Here is a 20,596-nt window from a genome sequence, read left to right on the forward strand (position 1 = left end):
AAAGTTAACAGATGCAGTTGAAGAGGCACAATAACAAGTTAACAGATATGGTTGAAGAGGAACAATAACAAGTTAACAGATATAGTTGAAGAGGAACAATAACAAGTTAACAGATATGGTTGAAGAGGAACAATAACAAGTTAACAGATATGGTTGAAGAGGCAGAATAACAAATTTACACATACGGTTGAAGAGGAACAATAACAAGTTAACAGATATGGTTGAAGAGGCAGAATAACAAATTTACACATACGGTTGAAGAGGCACAATAACAAGTTAACAGATATGGTTGAAGAGGAACAATAACAAGTTAACAGATATGGTTGAAGAGGCAGAATAACAAATTTACACATACGGTTGAAGAGGCACAATAACAAGTTAACAGATATGGTTGAAGAGGAACAATAACAAGTTAACAGATATGGTTGAAGAGGAACAATAACAAGTTAACAGATATGGTTGAAGAGGAACAATGGCAGGTTAAAATATATGGTTGAAGAGGCACAATAACAAGTTAACAAAACAGAACAGATGGCCTGCCTTACACAATTTAAGGTCATAGGTCTAATAGTTTGTCCTCCATTCAGATATCCAGGTGTGTAACATGGTTTGATTGTTTTGCGAATATGCGTTTTCCACAAGCAACTGATCAGTATTACCTTGAGAAGCCAAGGAATCAGGAGTGCCAGAGGTGGGATCAAGTTGGGTGGTGGTGGTGTGGTTTGGTTGTCCAAGCTGACTCCCAAGTTATCTCCGATCTGCAAAAGTAGGACATTACTTATAAGGCCGTGACCTACGATACAGGTTTACGGTGTCAAAATGTCGGACAAACGTAAGCGGAAAATCGCCATCGATCTTCATCAAATGTCATTTGACCTTGAGATGCATCCAGGCATCACCACGATCAAAAATAAAAATGGCAGGTGCTCATTTCTTTATTTCTATATTCCTGCAGCGTGAAAGAACAGAAGCTATTGTATCTTTTATCCACTGGGAACTCGATGACGAAACAGCCGGACATTGCAATGCTCAAAACAAGCACAAACAGGTAGACAACATGGTGGTGGAAAGCATGGAACAGAAAGATTGATTACTCAGCACCGAAAAAGCTGGCCTCCAATCTCGCAAGCACAATGATCTATGGAAGGACAACACGAGAAGCATCGATGCCACCTCCTGATGGAAGCATCAGTTCAAATTAATGGCGGATTCCGATGATCCTCGTGCCAGCACTCACTGCGGAGTTTTTAATGGGCACATGTTGTTTGCAAATCAAATAGCTGACGTTTAGACGTGAAAAAGTCAAATAACTGATGAACAAACAAAAGCCGTTAGAGTGGTGCCAGAAATAAATAAATAACTTTATTTTAGGGATACAAGGCTCATTGAAGAGCTTGTACATACGTCACGTGTGGAGGACGAGCACGTCAGAGACGTCAGCCTACTCTTACATGAATTACAAGGACATGGTAGACGATGGACAAAGGCAAATAATTCATAGCATTTGACATTGGGTTCCCCACATTACGAGCTATCAATTCAGATCGATGGGAATGTGAGGCCGGCCAATCTTTCATGCACAGCACTCATCACTGAGCTAACAATCAAAATGAAGCATCGCCCACGCTCCTTAATATATATATATATACTAGCGGGGTCACCCGTGGGAATCCCACGGGCATGGATGTGTGTGACATTTCGACATATTGAGTTAGTTGCTGCACCTGCACATTCAGTTATATAAAATGGTTACTGGCAATTGATCACATCCACAAATGATGTAATCCACACAATTTATGTACTTTACATAACGTTAATAGGAATACATGCCCGTGTAGATGGGAAATACAGTTTGTTTGAAATAAATCACAAATATCAGAAGAAAGTTTTTAAAATTTAGAACTATTCTCACTCAGAGTTAAACATCACCGTAATATTATGCGGTTGCTTCAACGTTTTCGGTGAATTATATGTCATCATTGTGAGATTTGTTTTGAATTTTTTTTTTTGAAATGAAATTTTTATATTTAAAAAAACGGCAAAAAAGCATCAGAACAGCTGTGAAACAGCATCAAAACAGCAGTGAAAAAGCATCAAAACACTATCAAAACAACAGTGGAAAGCATCAAAACAGCAGTGAAAAAGCATCAAAACAGCAGTGAAAAAGCATCAAAACAGCAGTGAAAAAGCATCAGAACAGCAGTGAAAAAACAGCAGTGAAAAAGCATCAAAACAGCAGTGAAAAAGCATCAAAACAGCAGTAAAAAGCATCAAAACAGCAACAATGGTCCGGTGATTTTTCAATCACCGCAACTAAATGTGTCGGAGTAATTAACTATTTTCCTTCGTGCCCTCCTTTTGTTGCCTGAATGGTGTCACTGCAGGACCTCCGGGTAAACAACATTACGGGTGAAGATTCCACTGTGGCCATCAATTTTTCCCTGTTGGCCATTACTGACTACCTTTACCTTGACTTCCTCAAATCGTTTAGCACGCGACAATGCAACATATAATTGGCCATGGCTGAAGACGGGTTCTGGTAAGTAAATCCCAACTTTGTGTAATGTTTGACCTTGACTCTTGTTTATTGAGAAAGAGAATGCCACACAAACTGGAAATTGATGGCGTTTGAGTACGAATGGTAGTGTTGTATCGGAAGGTGCAATACTAATCCTGGGTATAAATGTGCGTGTTCCTTTGTGACTGCCAGAAATTATTTCTCCGTCTATTATGTTTGGCAACAATCTTTTAACAACCAATCTTGCACCATTGCACAGTCCCTGTTTTGGATCAAAGTTACGGAGTAACATGATGACAGCACCATCTTTGAGACGAAGTTTGTGCAATGGCATTCCAGAAGGAGTTAATTGATTTAGGAATTACATAGAATAATTTAGTGCCTCTCAGGGTCATCACAGACAATGGAATCAGCGCTGAAGTACGTCTTTTCTTCCCCAGGAAATGCATCCAGTATCTCATCATTGATCACAAATGTGGATTCATTCTTTGGACACAACACGGCTCGTTGTGCCAGCGCATCATAGTTTGAGTGGATTTCGTTCAAATTACCGAAAACAGCCTCTGCTAAAGAAATGTTGTCTTCTACACAGATACGATCAGGCAGTCGTATTAAAGCTGAGTCAGGAATTGTTTCCACAGTCCCATTTCCAACCGACAGTAACCATTTTGAGAATTCTTCGTCATCATTAGCTCTCATGTTTGATGTTAAGTTCAGCTGTTTGAACTTTGGCCACAACTTGCTACGCTTGATGCATGTGGCGATGATTGCTGCAGGTGCAGCGCGAGGTACAACGGGCAAAACCTGCCTGAAGTCCCCACCAAGAAGTAATACCTTTCCACCAAAAGGAATGTTGTTGCTGGTTACATCCCGGAGACATCGATCAACAGCCACTAAAGCATATGCTGGAGCCATAGGTGCTTCATCCCAAATGAATAGGTTGGCCTTCCTTCGAGCATCTGCATCTTCACTAGTAGGTGATATTTTGCATGTGGAGTTTTCCAAAATGGGCACTGGCAATTTAAATCGATGGTGCGATGTACGGCCCCCTGCTAGCAATGATGCTGCAATGCCCGAGTACGCCATTGGAAGAACCAAACGACACTGGCCTCGCAAGATGTGCAGAAGCGTATTATAGAGAAAGGTCTTGCCACTTCCGCTCGGTCCATCAACGAAAAACAACCGGTTGCCTGTGTACTGGTCCCTACAATGAACGGCCTGTAGGACCTCATCTACAATTTGGATTTGGTCATCATTTAGTAGTTGTCTGTTGTTTTCACCTTTTTCATGTTCATCTCCCGGTACATACTGATAATCATCGCTCGAAAGATCTTCAACAGTGTCTGGAGGTACTGGTAACTGAAATGCTTCCAAGGTCTGTCCATGTCTCAGGAGGAAGGACTGTATTTCTCGCAATGCCATGAAAATACTCTGTTCCAAGATATGGCCGCTGTGCACAAAATCTTCGCAAAGGTCGTTTTTATATTTTTCCCACAGTGCCGACGTGTCTGTTGGTGTGCAGAATATGCATAGGGTTGCAAAAAGAGATCTCAATTGTTGTGGCATGGCAAAGATAACTCCATCAGCTAAGGACCTGTCCCATTCTGTATCATCTTCTGTTAAATGTAATTTCCTGGTTGCATCCTTGTATGTTTCACAAACTGCTCCATCTACGGTTCTGAGATCTTCAAATGATGTTTTACCAGGGCAGTGCAGCAGGAGTACACGAAGATGAAAGCGCTCAATGTCCATAGGGCTTGCCGAAACCATGCGTCCGATAACCTTGTTGCCGCCCCGGCGTCGAAGTTTCCATGTCTTTCGTCCATCTTCAAATACGTAATATTTTGGAATGTCATGGTACAGATAACTTCGTGCCTCAGGGTCTCTCTGGTTTAACTGAAACCAAGATGTAAGTGTTGTACCCCTATGTCGTACAATGGCTTCTTCCTCGTTACCATCCCTGAACACAACAGTCTGCAATTCAGGTAAGTGTACCGCAAGTCTGGTGATGGAATGGGACTGTTTGTGCATTTCAAATTCCATCAATCTCCATGCTGCCTCTGGGGCACTGACATATCTGCAGTCCAAATAGGTCTTTATTTCGTCCACCTCCACTCTCCCGCGCTCTCGAATTTCGATGCTGGCACAGTCATGTCCCTTGTACACATATTTAAATAAGTACTTTATACTCTTTATGCTTGCGCAAACCTCAATGTTGATGTGTGCTCTGTACTTCTTCAGTAAATAAGCATTGAATGGGACCACAAATTGGCAATCAACATCGGTTCCATGAACGGTTATGGTGGGTCCATTTGGGGGACGCTTGTAAAGGGCATAGCCATCTATGCTTGCAAGTGTCTCTGCAGCATACGCTTTTGGAAAGCCTTTACTGCACACTCCATCTTTCACACAAATCGAATGGCGATTTAAAGTGCCACACGGACCATGTATCATGTGAGACTTCACCAAGGAATGGATCTCTGGTGACACATTTGAATTAGGAATTTGTGCGGAAACAATTCTGTCAATGTCTTCGGCGGTACAAATTTTATCTTCTTGGCACAGCATGAGTAATATGTGGGCATGCGGTAGGCCACGCTTCTGATACTCGACGACGTAGAGAAATGCACGTACTTTGCCCAACACGTGCTTCTTCGTTATATCGTCGATTAACTCTTTTAATTTCAGATGAAACACACGTGCCACTAAATCTGGTCTGCCTTCAGCTCGTTGGTGTTGTCCGATGTTTTCTTGTATCTCTGTCCATTTTGGATTACACGTGAACGTGATGAAAAGATCTGGTTTTCCGAATTTGCGAACAATGGCCATAGCATCTTGGTAGTTCTGCTGCATAGCTCTTGGACTCCCTGCAAAACTCGACGGCAAAATGACGATACGACCGACAGGACGTTGGTTATCAGCAGCAACGTTCTGGACGTGGTCCAGTAGTCCTCTGTATTCCATGGCTCTAAGGGTTTCCTGATTTTGTTTGAAGTATTGCAGTCGATTTGCTTCTGCCTTGCAATATCCGTCGACAACATACTGCTGGAACAATTTCCCCGAAGAATGGATAGTGCTGAATTCATTTCGAATAGCCAGTCGGTAGGCATAGAATTCACGATGAGTTACCTTGTTTCGAACCGCAGTCTGTCGCTGGTGAGGCATGTTTATCATCCATCCAGGCTCGCCATGTGGAAAGAGAATGGGATATGTCATGGGATCAATGTGAGAGGAAAGTGGAGAGAGATTGTGTAAGCCCTGGTCATGCAAATGAACCTGGAAATCCCTGTTTGCAGGTGGTTCACCATCTTGTCCACTAACGAAGACAGCAGCAATTTCATCAGCAGTTGGTATGTTGTAACGTCTTTGGTCGTCTGCACACAGTCGACGAAAATGCATTTCCAAGGTAGAAGGGAGGCGATCTTCAAGGACAGCTTTCCTGATTTCTTCCTGTTCACGCTCGAACATAGTCTTGTAACATGTGACATAAGGATTAACGTCAGATAGTATGTTGTGCAGTTGTGCCATCAATTCTTGCAAACATCTGTGATTCTCAGGTCGATTCATACGTTCCTTTGTAGGTTGAGCTGTATCCAAAATAAATAATTGTGCAAATTGTGCTTGTTCATGTACATGTGATGGATGTAATGGACCACAGCGATGGTAAATTTGACCGTGGATTTTGAAACAGTACGGTCCATTTCCTGGAGGAGATGAGATCTGAGCACCCATTGATGCAAAAGCTAATGACGAATTGTAATTCCGGATATTGTCTCGGAAGTTGCGACATTTTCCATCGTCACCCTGATAAAGTTGTTGCAGTCGAGCAGGTACGGCAAATAGTGGAGGCAATTTAACTTTTCCCTTGGAACAACACAGTGTAAATCCATCCCCTTGTCCTGTTGATTCATTTGTGAAATGGTGTGCAGAACAGTACACACATGGTGACGTCATTGGACCGCAAGTATGCTCTTGAACAATATTATCGGATACTTCGGCCGGATTCATTATGGCTGCGGTTGTATATGTTTGCTGAGCACTCCAACGTCTTTGTTGCTCAACATGCCGTGCGAGTCTGTGTTGGCGTTCATCGAGGGTCTCGTTCTCCCTCCTCATCGTTGTTGCAGCAGCATCCTGTGCGAGTCTGTGTTCACGTTAGTCGAGGGTCTCGTTCTCCCTCCTCATCGTTGTTGCAGCAGCATCCTGTGCGAGTCTGTGTTCACGTTAGTCGAGGGTCTCGTTCTCCCTCCTGATCGTTGTTGCAGCAGCATCCTGTGCGAGTCCGTGTTCACGTTAGTGAACCGTGTCCGTGTTCACGAAGTGAAAATATATCCCTGCATTCCAGTGTACGTGCCCTTCCCCCCTCCCCCGCCCGGCAATGCTTGGTACTTCTGCTGGTAACGAATAAAATAAAAACGAAGAAATATCTCTCGGTAATTTCATGAAACTCGGTGGAATTGGATGAAATTCGCTTGGTGAATTCACTCGGTTTATTCGGTTCGGCTCGGTTTAAAGAAAAAGCGATAACGTCGACATGTTGCCGTCTGTGTCATGTTGGGCGGTGTATGATACTTGTTGGCGGTTGGGCGGTGTTGGGCGGTGATATGGTGTATTTTTTAAAATATATCCCTGCATTCCAGTGTACGTGCCCTTCCCCCCTCCCCCGCCCGGCAACGCTGGGTACTTCTGCTGGTAACGAATAAAATAAAAACGAAGAAATATCTCTCGGTAATTTCATGAAACTCGGTGGAATTGGATGAAATTCACTCGGTTTAAAGAAAAAGCGATAATGTCGACATGTTGCCGTCTGTGTCATGTTGGGCGGTGTATGATACATGTTGGGCGGTTGTTGGTGGTTGGGCGGTGGGCGGTATTTTTAAAAATATATCTCTGCATTTTCCCGCGTTGCTGACACCAAGTCTAAAACCATCAATAAAAATGAAACTCAGATGGTGAGTTAGATTGGAGATAAAGGCATGAGAGAGACTCAATGGCCTTGAAGTTACAGGCCTTTGAGAATTCATTTCGTTCTATAAACGGCAACTTTCATCGGATTTTCTTCCCGTTTTTTTTCAACCGAGTCTAAAACTATGTTAGCGACTGTGAAAAATGAAATGATATATCGAATTTGATTTGAAATAAAACTGGGAGAGAGAGCAAGACACCACGGGCCTACAAAACAGGCCTCAAAGCTATGCGAGTTAATAAAATGGTGGATATTTGTTTATATGAAGCCTCTCCCAGAATGGGTGGAGCTACTCTGCAAACCGAGTAAGCCACACCCCGGACAGACGTCCAACAGACAGAATCATCTTCGGCTATTATAATATATATATATATATATATATATATATATATATATATATATATATATATATATATATATATATATATATATATATATACATACAGACTTGGCATTTAATATGGAATATTTTTTTTGTGGGGGTGAACTTACTTTTCAAGATGACTTAGAACCAAAAGTTCATTGGAATTATGTTGAAATTATTCTAGATTTTGTTAATGTGACGTTTAAAAGAAACAAAAACCACATTTGACATTTCGAAGCAAATCAATTGGTCCTTGAAAGTGATGTAAACTGATATCGAACTCAATTCACGGACAGTACTGTGTTAAACTTCTTTGCGTTTTCCAGAAGTATCTCTTTATTTTGCACATTAGCCAAAAAATTTTTTGAACAAAATGAAAAGTTAAATTACGACTGGGATTACGGACAGTAAAATTACAGTTCAGTACTTCGTGTAACCCCCACGAGCATTCAGGAGAGCACGTACACGTTGAGGCATGCTGTTCACGAGATTTGCCAAGGATTGGACAGGAATCGCTTGCCATGCAGTGACAATAGTCTGCTGCAATTCACGCACAGAGGCAGGCTGCTGGTCAAAGTTGTCGATTTGACGCGTTAATTCTGCCCACAAGTTCTCTATCGGATTCATATCCGGGGACATGGCAGGCCACTCCATATGCTCTACACCACGGTCAGCAAGAAAGTGTTGGATCATGCGAGCATGATGAGGCCGTGCATTGTCATCTTGGAAGACAAAGTTTCCTCGAAAGGCTGCATGAGCAAATGGAAGCAATGCTTTTTCCAGAATGGACCTGTACTTGAACTAGTTCAGGTTTCCATTCAGAACAACCAGGTCAGTTTTGCCCCCTGCATGAAAAGCAGCCCAAACGGTCACCCCACCACCTCCAGCTTGGACTCTTGGCACTATACAATCTTTGCTGTAAGCTTCATGCACTTGTCTGCGCACTCGGACGCGGCCATCTTGACGATAGACCAGAAATCTAGACTCGCCACTGAAGATCACGTGATTCCAGTGTCCTGGCTGCCATTGACGGTGCTCTCTGGCCCACTGCAATCAGCGCTGGCGGTGTTGTCTGGTCAGGCGTGGCTTTCTCAGGGGATGCCTGGCAGGACAGCCTGCTTGAACCAGTCGTTGGTTGACTTGCCTTCTGGATACAGGCACATTTGTCAGTTGCTGCCACTCAGCCCTAAGCCGATTAGCTGACTTGGTACGGCCATTGCAGACTAACCGGTGCAGTTGGCGATCATCCCTACTTGTGGTTCTGTGGGGACGTCCTGGCCTCGGTATTGGAGTCCGGACACCCCTCTGAGCATTTCGTTTCAGGATCTTTGACACCTGACCTTGAGTGATGCCATACTGCCGAGCAATAGCACGCTGTTTCATGCCGGAATTTCGTAAAGCCACCACTTAATGACAAACAGCATTGTCGAGTTGATGGACCATCTCCAGGGGAAGCGGCAATAACTTTTGTAGACGTGCAGCAGTTGTTTTCCACTAATACAGAACACAACAACCCTTCTGTACCCGATTGTGAGGCCAATCATCAAATGTACCTGTCCGTACATTTGTCACGCCACCGGTGATATAATCCTGTTATTGACTTCTTGCTGCGACAGACAATCAGTGACATGGTTCTTTTAACAAAGAAATCACCAAAGTGTAAAAGAAACTCACCAGATTGATATACTGAGTTAAGAAAGTAAACCCAAGTCAAGAAAAAAAAAAATTCCATATTAAATGCCAAGTCTGTATATATTGTTGCGGATATGAGGACTGTATTTTTTTTGATTGTGTGTATTATTATTATTGTTTATTCTGCGCCTCCTGCCTCCGGAGCTGTGTAAAGGTCAAAGGGCGTCCCATAATTAGTCCATAAAGCATCCACACCACAGCCAATCATAGAATACCCCTGTTCGATAGTTATATCTTATTATGTGTTTTAGGGTAAGGCTGTGTCTCCCATTAATTGAAATACTCCATTGCACCAGTGAAAGAGATAGATTCCCTTCATTCCCACTCCCAAAACTTCCATTCCCCTTTTCGTCAATTGCCATTCGCATTGCCAACTGCATTTTGGGCGGTTTTCTCTTCATCCGCCATTGACCACGAGGCAGGGTTGGGGAAGAAAGGCGGGTCCCCACCTCGTCATAGAGGAGAGGAGTGAGTCAGCCCCACTCAACCAACCACGAACAAGGGGTTGGACTTGGAGAGGGTGTGGAAAGAAACATCGAGGAGGTTCGCGAAGGTTGAGGGGCGGGGCCTATATAACCCGCAGGCAGGGCGTTTCCCAAGCGGCAGACGAGAGATGGGCTTTTACAGGGAGACGAGAGGAGGTCCAGAGAGATGGGCTTTTACAGGGAGACGAGAGGAGGTCCAGAGGAGATTAGCTTTTACAGAGAGAGACAAGAGGGAGTCCAAGGAGTTGAGTCCGAGAGAAGTCCAGAGTTGAGCTGCAGATCGAGCCACCGAAACTGCACTTACTGCAGCTCGAGCCACCGCAACTGCATTTACTGCAGCTGGAGCCACCGAAACTGCAGCCACAGCAGCGTGAGGCCTGGACGGCAGTTTGGAGCAGGGCCGCGAAGGAGCGGCGGCTGCCCACGAGTCGATCGGCTGCAGGACCAGTTGGACCTCCCTATCCCACCAGCCATCCATCTCCCGCCAGTCCTATCATCATTCCCCACGTGAGTCTGTCCTTGTTTGTTCTGTCCCTGGGTTAATTAAGACTGTAGGTAAGCTAGCGTTGCACTGTGTATCTAATCTCGTCTGTAAATAAACGTGACTGCTTTCTTCCTACTTATATGTGTAAATAATAAATCCAATTACTCTTCTGTACGTCTTCTTCCTCTTTGTATTCGGTCGCTTTCGAGTTTTCCCGATTGAATAGCGGTGGCGCGATCCGGCCAAAGTTTGGGGCAAATCGGGTATTAATCAAGGAAGCACTGTTCGGTCACGGTAATACCACCGCTCGGTCAAAATAACATCTTTAACCGCGTCCGTAACAATATATATATATATATATTGTTATGAATTTGGGTAGAGGAATATCTAGAGCCAGGTAGAGCTGTGTAGGTAGGTAACTCGACTGTCGTGATAGGGAATCTATATGTAATAAGTTTTGTGTGAAGCCCGGATGTCGGTATAAGTCGTATCTGTGTCCCCGCCACGAGGGGGCGGGGCATGCTAAATTGCACAGGGATTATGGGGAACATTCCTTTGTTTGTCGTCCCCTCTGTCGCCAACCCAGTGTCCATTATGGCAACGCACTCATTTAGACACTTAGATAAATCCCTTAGTGCACACATTAATTAAATCCCCTCCCTTACAAAAAGACGCACCGGAAAGACAAGCAGGAAGCGGCTGCGTACAATGCCGGCATGGGCGTCAAACATCGTGCAAGGCAGGCTACAACCACACCCAGGGAACGTGTGATTGGTTGAGGCGGAAGGCGCGAACATTCGGCCAATCAGGATGGAGCGCGCCAAACCACGACTAAGAAGGAGCTGGTCGATTAGAGGAAGAGCAGGGGTGACGTGGGAAGGCGCGAAAAGATCGCAAAGAAGGGCAGAACGGCTTGGGAACACGCCAGAACTGACGTCACAGGGCGAGTGACAAAACGTCTCGCTCGCAGGCTTTTACTCTCTCAGCGCTGGACTCTTGGAGATCGCTCTCTCTCTCTGCGCTGGACTCTTGGAGATCGCTCTCTCTCTCTCTCTCTCTGCGCTGGACTGTTGGAGATCGCTCTCTCTCTGCACTGGACTCTTGAAGATCGCTCTCTCTATGCGCTGGACTCTTGGAGATCACTCTCTCTCTGCGCTGGACTCTTGGAGATCGCTCTTGATTCGTGGAAGTTATTCGTTCTGGGTTCTGCGCGGTGGCTTTGGTGTGTTTGCTTCTGGTGCTTCCCTGGTCGTCTTCCCTGCGTTCCTCCCGATGTTCTCCCCTAGTGGTCGTTCGCCTTCTTCCCTGCGTTCTTCCCTGGTGGTTCGTCATCTTCGTGATGTTCTTGTCGGGGTGCTCAGAGCGAAGCTTGGCATGCAGCGGCATCTGTGGGCCTGGTGGAGCGCGAGCGGGGGCGGAACGAGGCCTACTTCCCGCTGACCGGAGCCACGGTCGGATGACTGCGCGCGGAGCCGGACCCTCCTTGACTGCAGACTACAGACAGATAAGCACACACCACATCTCACACAAATACACGACAAACGTTTTATTTTGTTGATTCCTCCTTTGTCCTGTGGTTAAGTCTGGTGTGGAGACGTCCCGATTTAGGACATTTATTTACCGGCGCGTTATTTTCCTGTCCCACTATTTATAAAATAAACCCTTGTATTATTTTCTTTCATTCCAAACCCCCGTGTCCGTTGTGAGTTCATTCCCTACAGGATTGAGGGCTGCCGTCGGGGAGTCAGGCACGCGCTTGCCGCTTCTTCCTCTTCCTTCTTCCCCCCGTGCTTTTATAGTCGAATCCGTAATTGATCATTGCCTCAAGTAAAGCCGTTCGGTCATCCGCGAGCCCCTGGTATTAACCGGAGGGATTCGCGTGACAATTCGTGTCAGAAGTGAGGATACGGGCTCGACGGACAATTTTTTTTTGGCCGCAGCAGCGATCAACATGGTCGGGCGTACATCGCGCCCGGCATTCGGACGCAAAAGTTTTTGTAATTGGAGGCGATAAATTTGAATCGTCGATCGGTGAGCGGGACGCGAACGGCACGTCAGTTAAAAGTAAAATCGGTTTCTGAAGTGACATCCGCGCGGGGAAGATACCTTTTCTTCACGGATGGAAGAGGTACGCAGTATGGAAGAAAGGGTGGAAGAGGCGGATATCCTTGGAAGTGGGTCGGAGGTAGTTGGGGTTGAGCATAGTGATGGAGCTTCCCCCACCATAGGGACGGCCCCGGTAGATACCCAAGCTTTAATGCAATTTATGAAGGGAATGAAGGACGAGATGAGAGAAATGAAAAATGAACTAAAAGGAGAGATGGGAGAAATGAACAATAAAATGGAGGCTCAGAGTGAGCGATTAGAAAAAATGGAGTCCCAGGGGAATGAATTTAGGGAAGGAATGAAGGGCATGAGTGATCGATTGGAAGGACACATTGAAGGAATGGGAAATTAAATTGATAGGTTGAAGGGGGAATTGAATGCCCAGAGTAATAAAATTGATGGATTGAAGGGGGAATTAAATGAACAGATGGATGGGATGGAAAATAAATTTGATAAAATAGAGGAAATAACAAAACAACTGGGGGAACGAATTGATAACATTGAGGGGAAAATGCAAAATCAAATATGGACAGACTGGGGGAATTTGAGGTTAAAGTAGAAACGAAAATGGGAGAGATGGAAAAATCAGTGGGGGTGGAAATTGAACTTAAACGGAAAGAATTAATGTCAAAAATAGAGGAGGGCATGACCCAGGCTGTCCGAATGGGGGAAAAGTTGGAGGTACGATTTGTGCTACAAATGCCCGAATTGACAAAGCAAACGGCGACCTGGAAGGCTATCGGGGCCAGGTGGATGCCAGAATGCGACAACAGAGTGAAGAATGGGGACACCTTAAACAACAGGGGGGCGAATTGGCTGAAGAGGTAAAAGGGTTGGAAGCCCACATAACGAAGCAGGAGCGGGGGTTAATTGAAAAAGGCCTGTGGGGACCGCAATTGGATAATGAGCGAGTGAGTGATTTGATGCAGGAGCGACTGGAGACCTGGGACAATACCATCAAGGCGGAGGTTGTTCGGGTCCAAGAAAGCCGAAAAGAAGAGGTGAGTCGGTCCGTTAAACATCTCCAGGATCAGATTAAGGTGACCCAGGATACCATCACTACGAGCCACATTTGGACACCAGAGGCTCCGAAACTGCATACCCAGTTGGGGTGGGGGGAGGGGGTGTTTTGGCCCCGGGCTGGATTTGGACAGAGAGGAATCGGGAAATAGAGTCTCTTGGAAAAACAATCCCCTCGTACATTTTGATGGATCAGGGAGTCTCGAGGCTTTCCTGACACAATTTGAGTGTGTGTCTCGGCTCAATGGTTGGGGAGAGCGGGAGCGCATGGGGAATCTGGTGCCGACACTGCGGGGGTCAGCCGCAGACGTGTTAAACGTAGTCCCAGAGGGAATATTGACTAGCAACGCCATCTGCGAGGCCTTGAATCACAGGTATGGGCATGGGCGGACTGGCCATAGGGCATTTGGGCAATGCCCGGTGGGCTGGGACCGCTGGGTAAAAAATGGGCCGCTGGGCTGGATAAAATACTGCTGAAAAAAAAAATTGTCACGGAAAACTTCTGCCTCCATCCCCGGGGATTCCCCGCTAAAAATCAAAAGGTCAAAAGGTCATTATAATTACTAGCAACGGTAGGTCCCAATGAAAAGGCAAAATATCAGAAATTGAAGGCTTTTTTTATTTTACACGATTTATATAAACATCCGTTGAATCATATCACACGCAAATCATCAAAATCTAAACAGTATCGTTAGAATTTCAATAAAATGCACATCACTGTGCTCCAAGACTGGTGTGCACCTGTGTCACGTCCTTGTTCACCAGATCGGTATTCCTCGGACTCCCAAGACTGGTGTGCAGCTGTGTCACGTCCTTGTTCACCAGATCTGTAATTCTTGGACTGCCTCCGAGACTGGTGTGCAGCTGTGTTACGTCCTTGTTCCTGCTTCCGGTAGTCCTCGTCTAGGCGAGCCTTCTTTTTTGCAACAGCTTCCTTGGACGTTTTCGTTAATTAAGATTTCCGTTTGGGAGGCATTTTACCGGTTTATCTGAAACGGTACCCGCCCAGAAACAGGTACCAGAGAAAACAAATCGTTTGCGCAATGGGCTCTCCGATATTCGATGTGTTCACGGTTTGAATTACGTAACGTAACGTTTGTGACGAAGTTTGTGACTTTTGTGTTCACGGTAGTGTTTGATGTGACGGTGTGAACGTAATTTCGTAATGTTTTTCGTTTTTATTTTCGTAATCGTTTAATGAACCTTTAATGTTTAATGAATGTTTAATGTTTAATGAACGTTTAATGAGCGCAAGAATAATGTTTAATGATCATTAAATGAATGAATGAATGAATGATTGTTATGAATAATGCCATGGCGTCGCGTTGGCAGCAGTGACAATATAAAAATGTTTGCCAAGAATTTCAAAGAGAGAAAAGGAACTTTTATCAGCAATGTCGTCTATCCTGAGTTCTAAGCTGAAGAAGAAGTACAAAATCATTCAATTCTTTTTCCTAAAAAAAAGCGTACAGTTGATATGACTAATCACGATTTGAAACACGATGGAATAATATTTACCGATATGAACAGTGATGTGGTTTTTAAAATTGAAATTGTAAAAATACTGTTTAGATTTTGATGATTTACGTGTGATATTTAACGGATGTTAAAATAAATTGCGTCTCCCAATTGAAGCCCCGCCCTTAGGGCGGGTACCGTTGCTCTTAAGTCTTAATATAATATAATGGTGATACAACAATTTTTACCGCTTTGCTTTGAAGAACGGGAATGAAGGGGGAGGAGCGTGTTAATATGTCTGGTTGAAGGTTTTGGGCTGTGAGGGGGTTTGAAGCCAGATTTTAATATTACAGCCGTCATGTTGGTGCTCGTCATCACTGCGATGCTAAGCGAAAGACGCCTCAGAGCTGTTACATTCACAATCGCTATGTCGTATGTACTCCCGAAACGTGTTTCCTTCATTGTAAAAACTACCAAGTCAGCAGTTAAAAGGATTTTGAGCCGATAGGCCTGGTAAGTTCAGATAGGTCTACTGACTACTGATCTAGTATTGATAACAATGTCGCAAACTGACTTACGATGCTAAATTGGACACTATTGTGTAAATTGGTCCAACCGAATAGTGGACACTATTGTGAGCAGCATTGAGCAGCGGTTTGACAGATCAGCAACATCAAGATTGAATGCTGATCTCTCACTTCTTCACCCAAGGAACTTTGATCAAGTGCCATCGGGAGCTATGGAAGAGCTGCATAAACATTTGCTGAGATTTGATGATGGTGTCACTGTGGAACAACTACGAAAAGAACTGCGAAGCCTTGGAGAACAATGGTCAACACTGAAACAATTAGGAGCAGATGCTTATACAGTGCAGGAGGACAGTGAGTCTGAACAGGACAGGAAGACTCTGTCAAGTACATGTAAGTCATGTAAAGCCTGTCCTCTCTGCTGCTACAAGGTGCTCCTCAAGTTGAACCTCTTGACTGATGCCTACAAGAGCATTGGGCTTGCCAACAAGCTGCTGCTAACGCTGCCTGTGTCACAAGTGGCATGTGAACGGTCTTTCTCTGTTTGAAGAGAATCAAAAGCCGTCTGCGAAGTCCAATGACACAAGAACATCTTGAGGCGTTCATGTTGATGTCTGTGGAAAAAGGGATCCTGGCCAAACTTGAAACTAAGGATATCATTGATGGTGTGGCTGCCAGAAGCAGCGAACTGCGCAGGCACCTACTCTCTTAGACATGACATGTGCTCGTGTTACTGAAAATAAATGTAATTTTTAGTGGATTTTATTTAGTTTTTTTTTTTCAAGCATTTCGTCTATTTTCTCAGATAAGCAACATATAAATGAATAATGGGCCGACCTAGGTGAAGGATGCCCGGGCCGGTTTTAAGACCCAGTCCGCTACTGGGTATGGGACAGGTGCAAGGTGCGACTTGGTCAGGGCACAGCTGCTGCATCGCAGGCAAAAGCCTAACGAGATGATGCAGGAGATGGCCTGGATATTTACCAATCTGTGAGGATAGCATACCGGGACCTACCAGCGCAGGCGTGGGACAAGCTGGCGATAGAGAAATTTATGGCTGCTCTTCCTGACCCCGAGGTCCGGACGTTGGTGGAGTTGCAGGACCCGCCCACTGTGCACAGCCATGTCATGTCATGAATGTGGGCGAAATCCACCGAGCCATGTCACTCACCTGTAACACTTGGACAGGGCCCGCGGAAATTTAGGGGTGCATTGGGATGGCCCCACAGGTAAGGTTGCGTCTTGTGGCATCCACCGGGGGATGCGGTCTTTAGGAAGGGGGTTGTACAAATGTTTTAGTAGAGTTTTGAATTTTTGAAGTTTTGAATAGGGTTAAGGTTTGTGGTTAAGTAGGTTTTGCGTGTTGTTTGTTTCCTCCCACCACAGGGACAATGAGTTATAATCATTGCACATATTTGCATGATTGTTAAGGGGAGTAGCATGTTAAGGAGAACAGGTAGGTAGCTCCGGCTCACTTCCCACAGCCCTCCAGGTTTATTTAATAGGCTAATTAAGTGTGAGACAGTAAGTGTTAAGACTGGAATGGTAGCGCCTGCAGTGAACCTAGCAGAAGCTATTGTTCCAGGGGTGGGGGGCGGGGGGGAGCTGTGTTATGAATTTGGGTAGAGGAATATCTAGAGCCAGGTAGAGCTGTGTAGGTGGTAACTCGACTGTCGTGATAGGGAATCTATATGTAATAAGTTCTGTGTGTAGCCCGAATGTCGGTATAAGTCGTATCTGTGTCCCCGCCACGAGGGGGCGGGGCGTGCTAAATAGTACAGGGATTACAGGTAAAATTCCTTCGTTTGTCGTCCCCTCTGTCGCCAACCCAGTGTCCATTATGGCAACACACTCATTTAGACACTTAGATACAGTCACGTGAAAAAGTAAGTACACCCCATGTAAAGTTTTGACTTTTTCAACATATTTCAACATACAGCTATTTGATCTTCATTTGAACAATATTGATAGATAAAGGTGATATAATATAACAAATATCATGAAATGAGAGAGTTCTTTACAATGAGCCCTGTCTCAATTTTTTTACATTCAGCGCTTTCGGAGATATAGAGGTGCAAAGTTTTTCGGTTTTTCCAAGATGGCGGCCGAACCACGTGATATATGACGTCATAATTATCATTAAAAAATTATACAGGTAGAGTTGCACCTATGGTGAAAATTTCCTGTCAATCGGACGAATGGTTGCAGAGAAAATCATATTTATTCTGTTCGGACAAATAACCAGACAAACAAACTCAAATGCAATACCCTCTCCTCTGGTGAGCGTAACAAGTGGTTGATAGAGGGGTATGTGGAGCCAGAAGTATTCCAGAGGGGTAAGAAATAAAGAAAGGTGAACAGAGTGCATGCATTGTGGTGGATGGAGTTGCTGATGAAGAAAGAAACATCACCACCAGAGCAGAAGGTGTGGTTATCAATGCAGGTAAGTAGCCAGGGATCGATACATAATAATCAGTGACGCCATTCAAAAATAATGCATTACAAGAGGGCAATATCTGAAGCAGCAGCATCGTGAAAGGAGAAATCTATGTTTGACTTGATATTTGGCAGCGATGGCATGGAAATGTGTGAGGGAAGAGTGGGAGCAAATAGGAGAGCGACAAGGGAAGGAACATAAGGGGCGGCTGAGAGGGAAGAGAGGGAGAAAATGAGAAAATTAATGAAAAAAAACAAAATGGGCAAGGCATCCTGATTGTTGCAGGCTTGAAGGAATTTGCAGCTTTGTCGATATTGTGACATCTGCTTTTTAAGCAGTAATAGGAGAATGGGCGACAGGAGGTCGGAATTTTAAAGGAGTCAAAGGGGTGCACTGGAAATGAAGAAAAGAGACATGTAAAGGAAAGGGGGGATGGCTGCCACAAAACAGCAAAAACAGCAAGAAATTGACAAACAGGGTGGTACAAAATCTGTGGAGAGGCAGGTAGCCACGGGTGGCTAAGGCAGCACCAGCAATTAAAGAGGCATACCCACAGCAAATTACAACAAAGTAACCTGAACAGCAGTGGAGACTTCAAGGAATTGCAACGAAACTTCCCCCTACTGGTCTGATTTGCTCGTTTGTCTGAAATTCTTAATATTTTTACCTTCTATATCAACAGATAAACCATTTTATAATTTATTTACATACCTTTGTATTTTTTTTGGCCACTAGTGTTCAATAGTGTGATGTCTGCACACGCTGCACCTGTATGTTGAGGAGTTCATGCACGAACCCCTCCTTGAGCCTTAGACTACAGACGCAAAACGAAACCCACTGTGTTCCAGCGACAAATCACACCATTGCTTTCTCCAGGAATTCAAGCCGCACTATCCCTTATCCTCTGTGACCCCCCTCCATTGTTTAATTACACTCTTGATATTGCACGAGCATTTCAGGTCACTAAAAAAAGGAAAGTGGGAATTGAATTTTGTTTCAGAGAAACACGGATATCAATGAACGGTGCTTAAAACTTTCCTCGGCTTCTCACCTGAGCCAACGTTTCCCAGAGATCACAAAGGTACTCAAAGACTTGTGCATGGATTTCTGAATCTTTGATGTTATTCACATCACCCAGTAGGCCAAGTACTCGTTTCCAGAGTACCCAGGCAACTTCAGCATTCCAACCAACGGCTGCACCACCCATCATCACACTGCTGGTCTTAAAACCAGTCTCTCCTTTATCTGTATAATGGAAAAGACACACACAGGCACACACGAGATAACAACCAACAACACACAGAAATGACTTGACAACATAGCTACAGGTCAAGCATAGGTGACAGAAGGATCAATCACTTTAAGTTTAGCATAATGTGCACAGAGAAAGCTCAGTGCTCATTCTGCAAAAAAGCAGACAAAGGCCCTTGTTGAATTATCTGTTACTAGCAAGGTACCCCTAAATAAATAAATAAATGTTTTGAAATCCATGGGTGGAAACCAAGAATCGCAATTGTATGAAGAATGTGCAGAAGTCACGAATGTGTTTAGTCGTGTAGAAAGATCAGCATCGTACGTGTGGACTGTGGAAACAAAATCTCAATTGTATATCGAGATATTAATGAACCAATGAATGTTTCCACATGCGGTAAATTGCGAAACTGCTAATGCTGAACCAGTGATTGAGTTTACATGCGGGGGGGGGGGGGGGGGGGAGAGAGGGAGAGAGAGCGAGCGAGAGAGAGAGAGAGCGAGAGCGAGAGCGAGAGCGAGAGAGAGAGAGAGAGAGAGAGAGAGAGAGAGAGAGAGAAGGGTTGTTTGGGTGGAAACTCAAAATCACAATTGTATTGAGAAATTTATAAAACTCCCACCCTCTGAGACCCAAAATAAATTCCACAAAGGTTTGACGGCCTAGCCCCAAAAGTTCAGGGAGGGACAAATAGACGGACAGGCTGTCCTGCTTTATTATATAGACTAGTGGGGGTAACCCGTGGGAATCCACGGGCATTGACATGTGTGACATTTGGACATATTGAGTTAGATGCTGCACCTGCACATTCAGTTTTACAAAATGGTTGCTGGCAATTTATCAGATCCACAAATGATGTAATCTACACAATTTATTTACTTCTGATAACATGTGAATGCATGTGCGTGCACATGGGAAATACAGTTTGAAATGTGTAATTATATCTCATGTAAAATGTGACTTCAAAAGCTCAAATCCTCTCCCTCCCCATCCCCATCCCTCCGACATCATGCACACTGCACCGGGGAGTGGGTCACACACACGGCGGAGAGTGGGTCACACACATGGGGGAGAGTCTCCCAGTCTCCTCTCCCCCCCAGCCTCCTCCTCCCCCCCCCCCAGTCTCCTCCCCTCCCCAGTCTCCTCCCCCCCCCCCAGTCTACTCTCTCCCCCCCCCCCCCCACCCCCAATCTCCTATCCTCCCTCACTCCGGCAGTTGTTCCAATCGAGCAGGTATGGCAAATATTAGAGGTAATTGAACTTTTCTCTTGGAGCAACACAGTGTAAATC

At 44.8% G+C, this 20,596-nt stretch overlaps 1 protein-coding gene across 2 annotated transcripts in view; it reads right to left on the bottom strand.

Moving 5' to 3' along the window:
* Nucleotides 1-20,596, bottom strand: part of LOC137435670 (ral GTPase-activating protein subunit alpha-1) — a 532,061-nt gene that overhangs the window by 191,452 nt on the left and 320,013 nt on the right. For both annotated transcript variants that reach the window (XM_068129617.2, XM_068129616.2), the window contains exons 23-24: nt 19,109-19,302; nt 660-758 (exon numbers count right to left, since the gene is read on the bottom strand). In XM_068129617.2, the coding sequence (XP_067985718.2) occupies nt 660-758; nt 19,109-19,302 (293 nt within the window). The remainder of the gene's footprint in view (nt 1-659; nt 759-19,108; nt 19,303-20,596) is intronic.

The sequence above is a fragment of the Myxine glutinosa genome, chromosome 9 (genome assembly GCF_964187855.1).
Source record: "Myxine glutinosa chromosome 9, kmMyxGlut1.1, whole genome shotgun sequence".
Lineage (NCBI taxonomy): Eukaryota > Metazoa > Chordata > Myxini > Myxiniformes > Myxinidae > Myxine > Myxine glutinosa.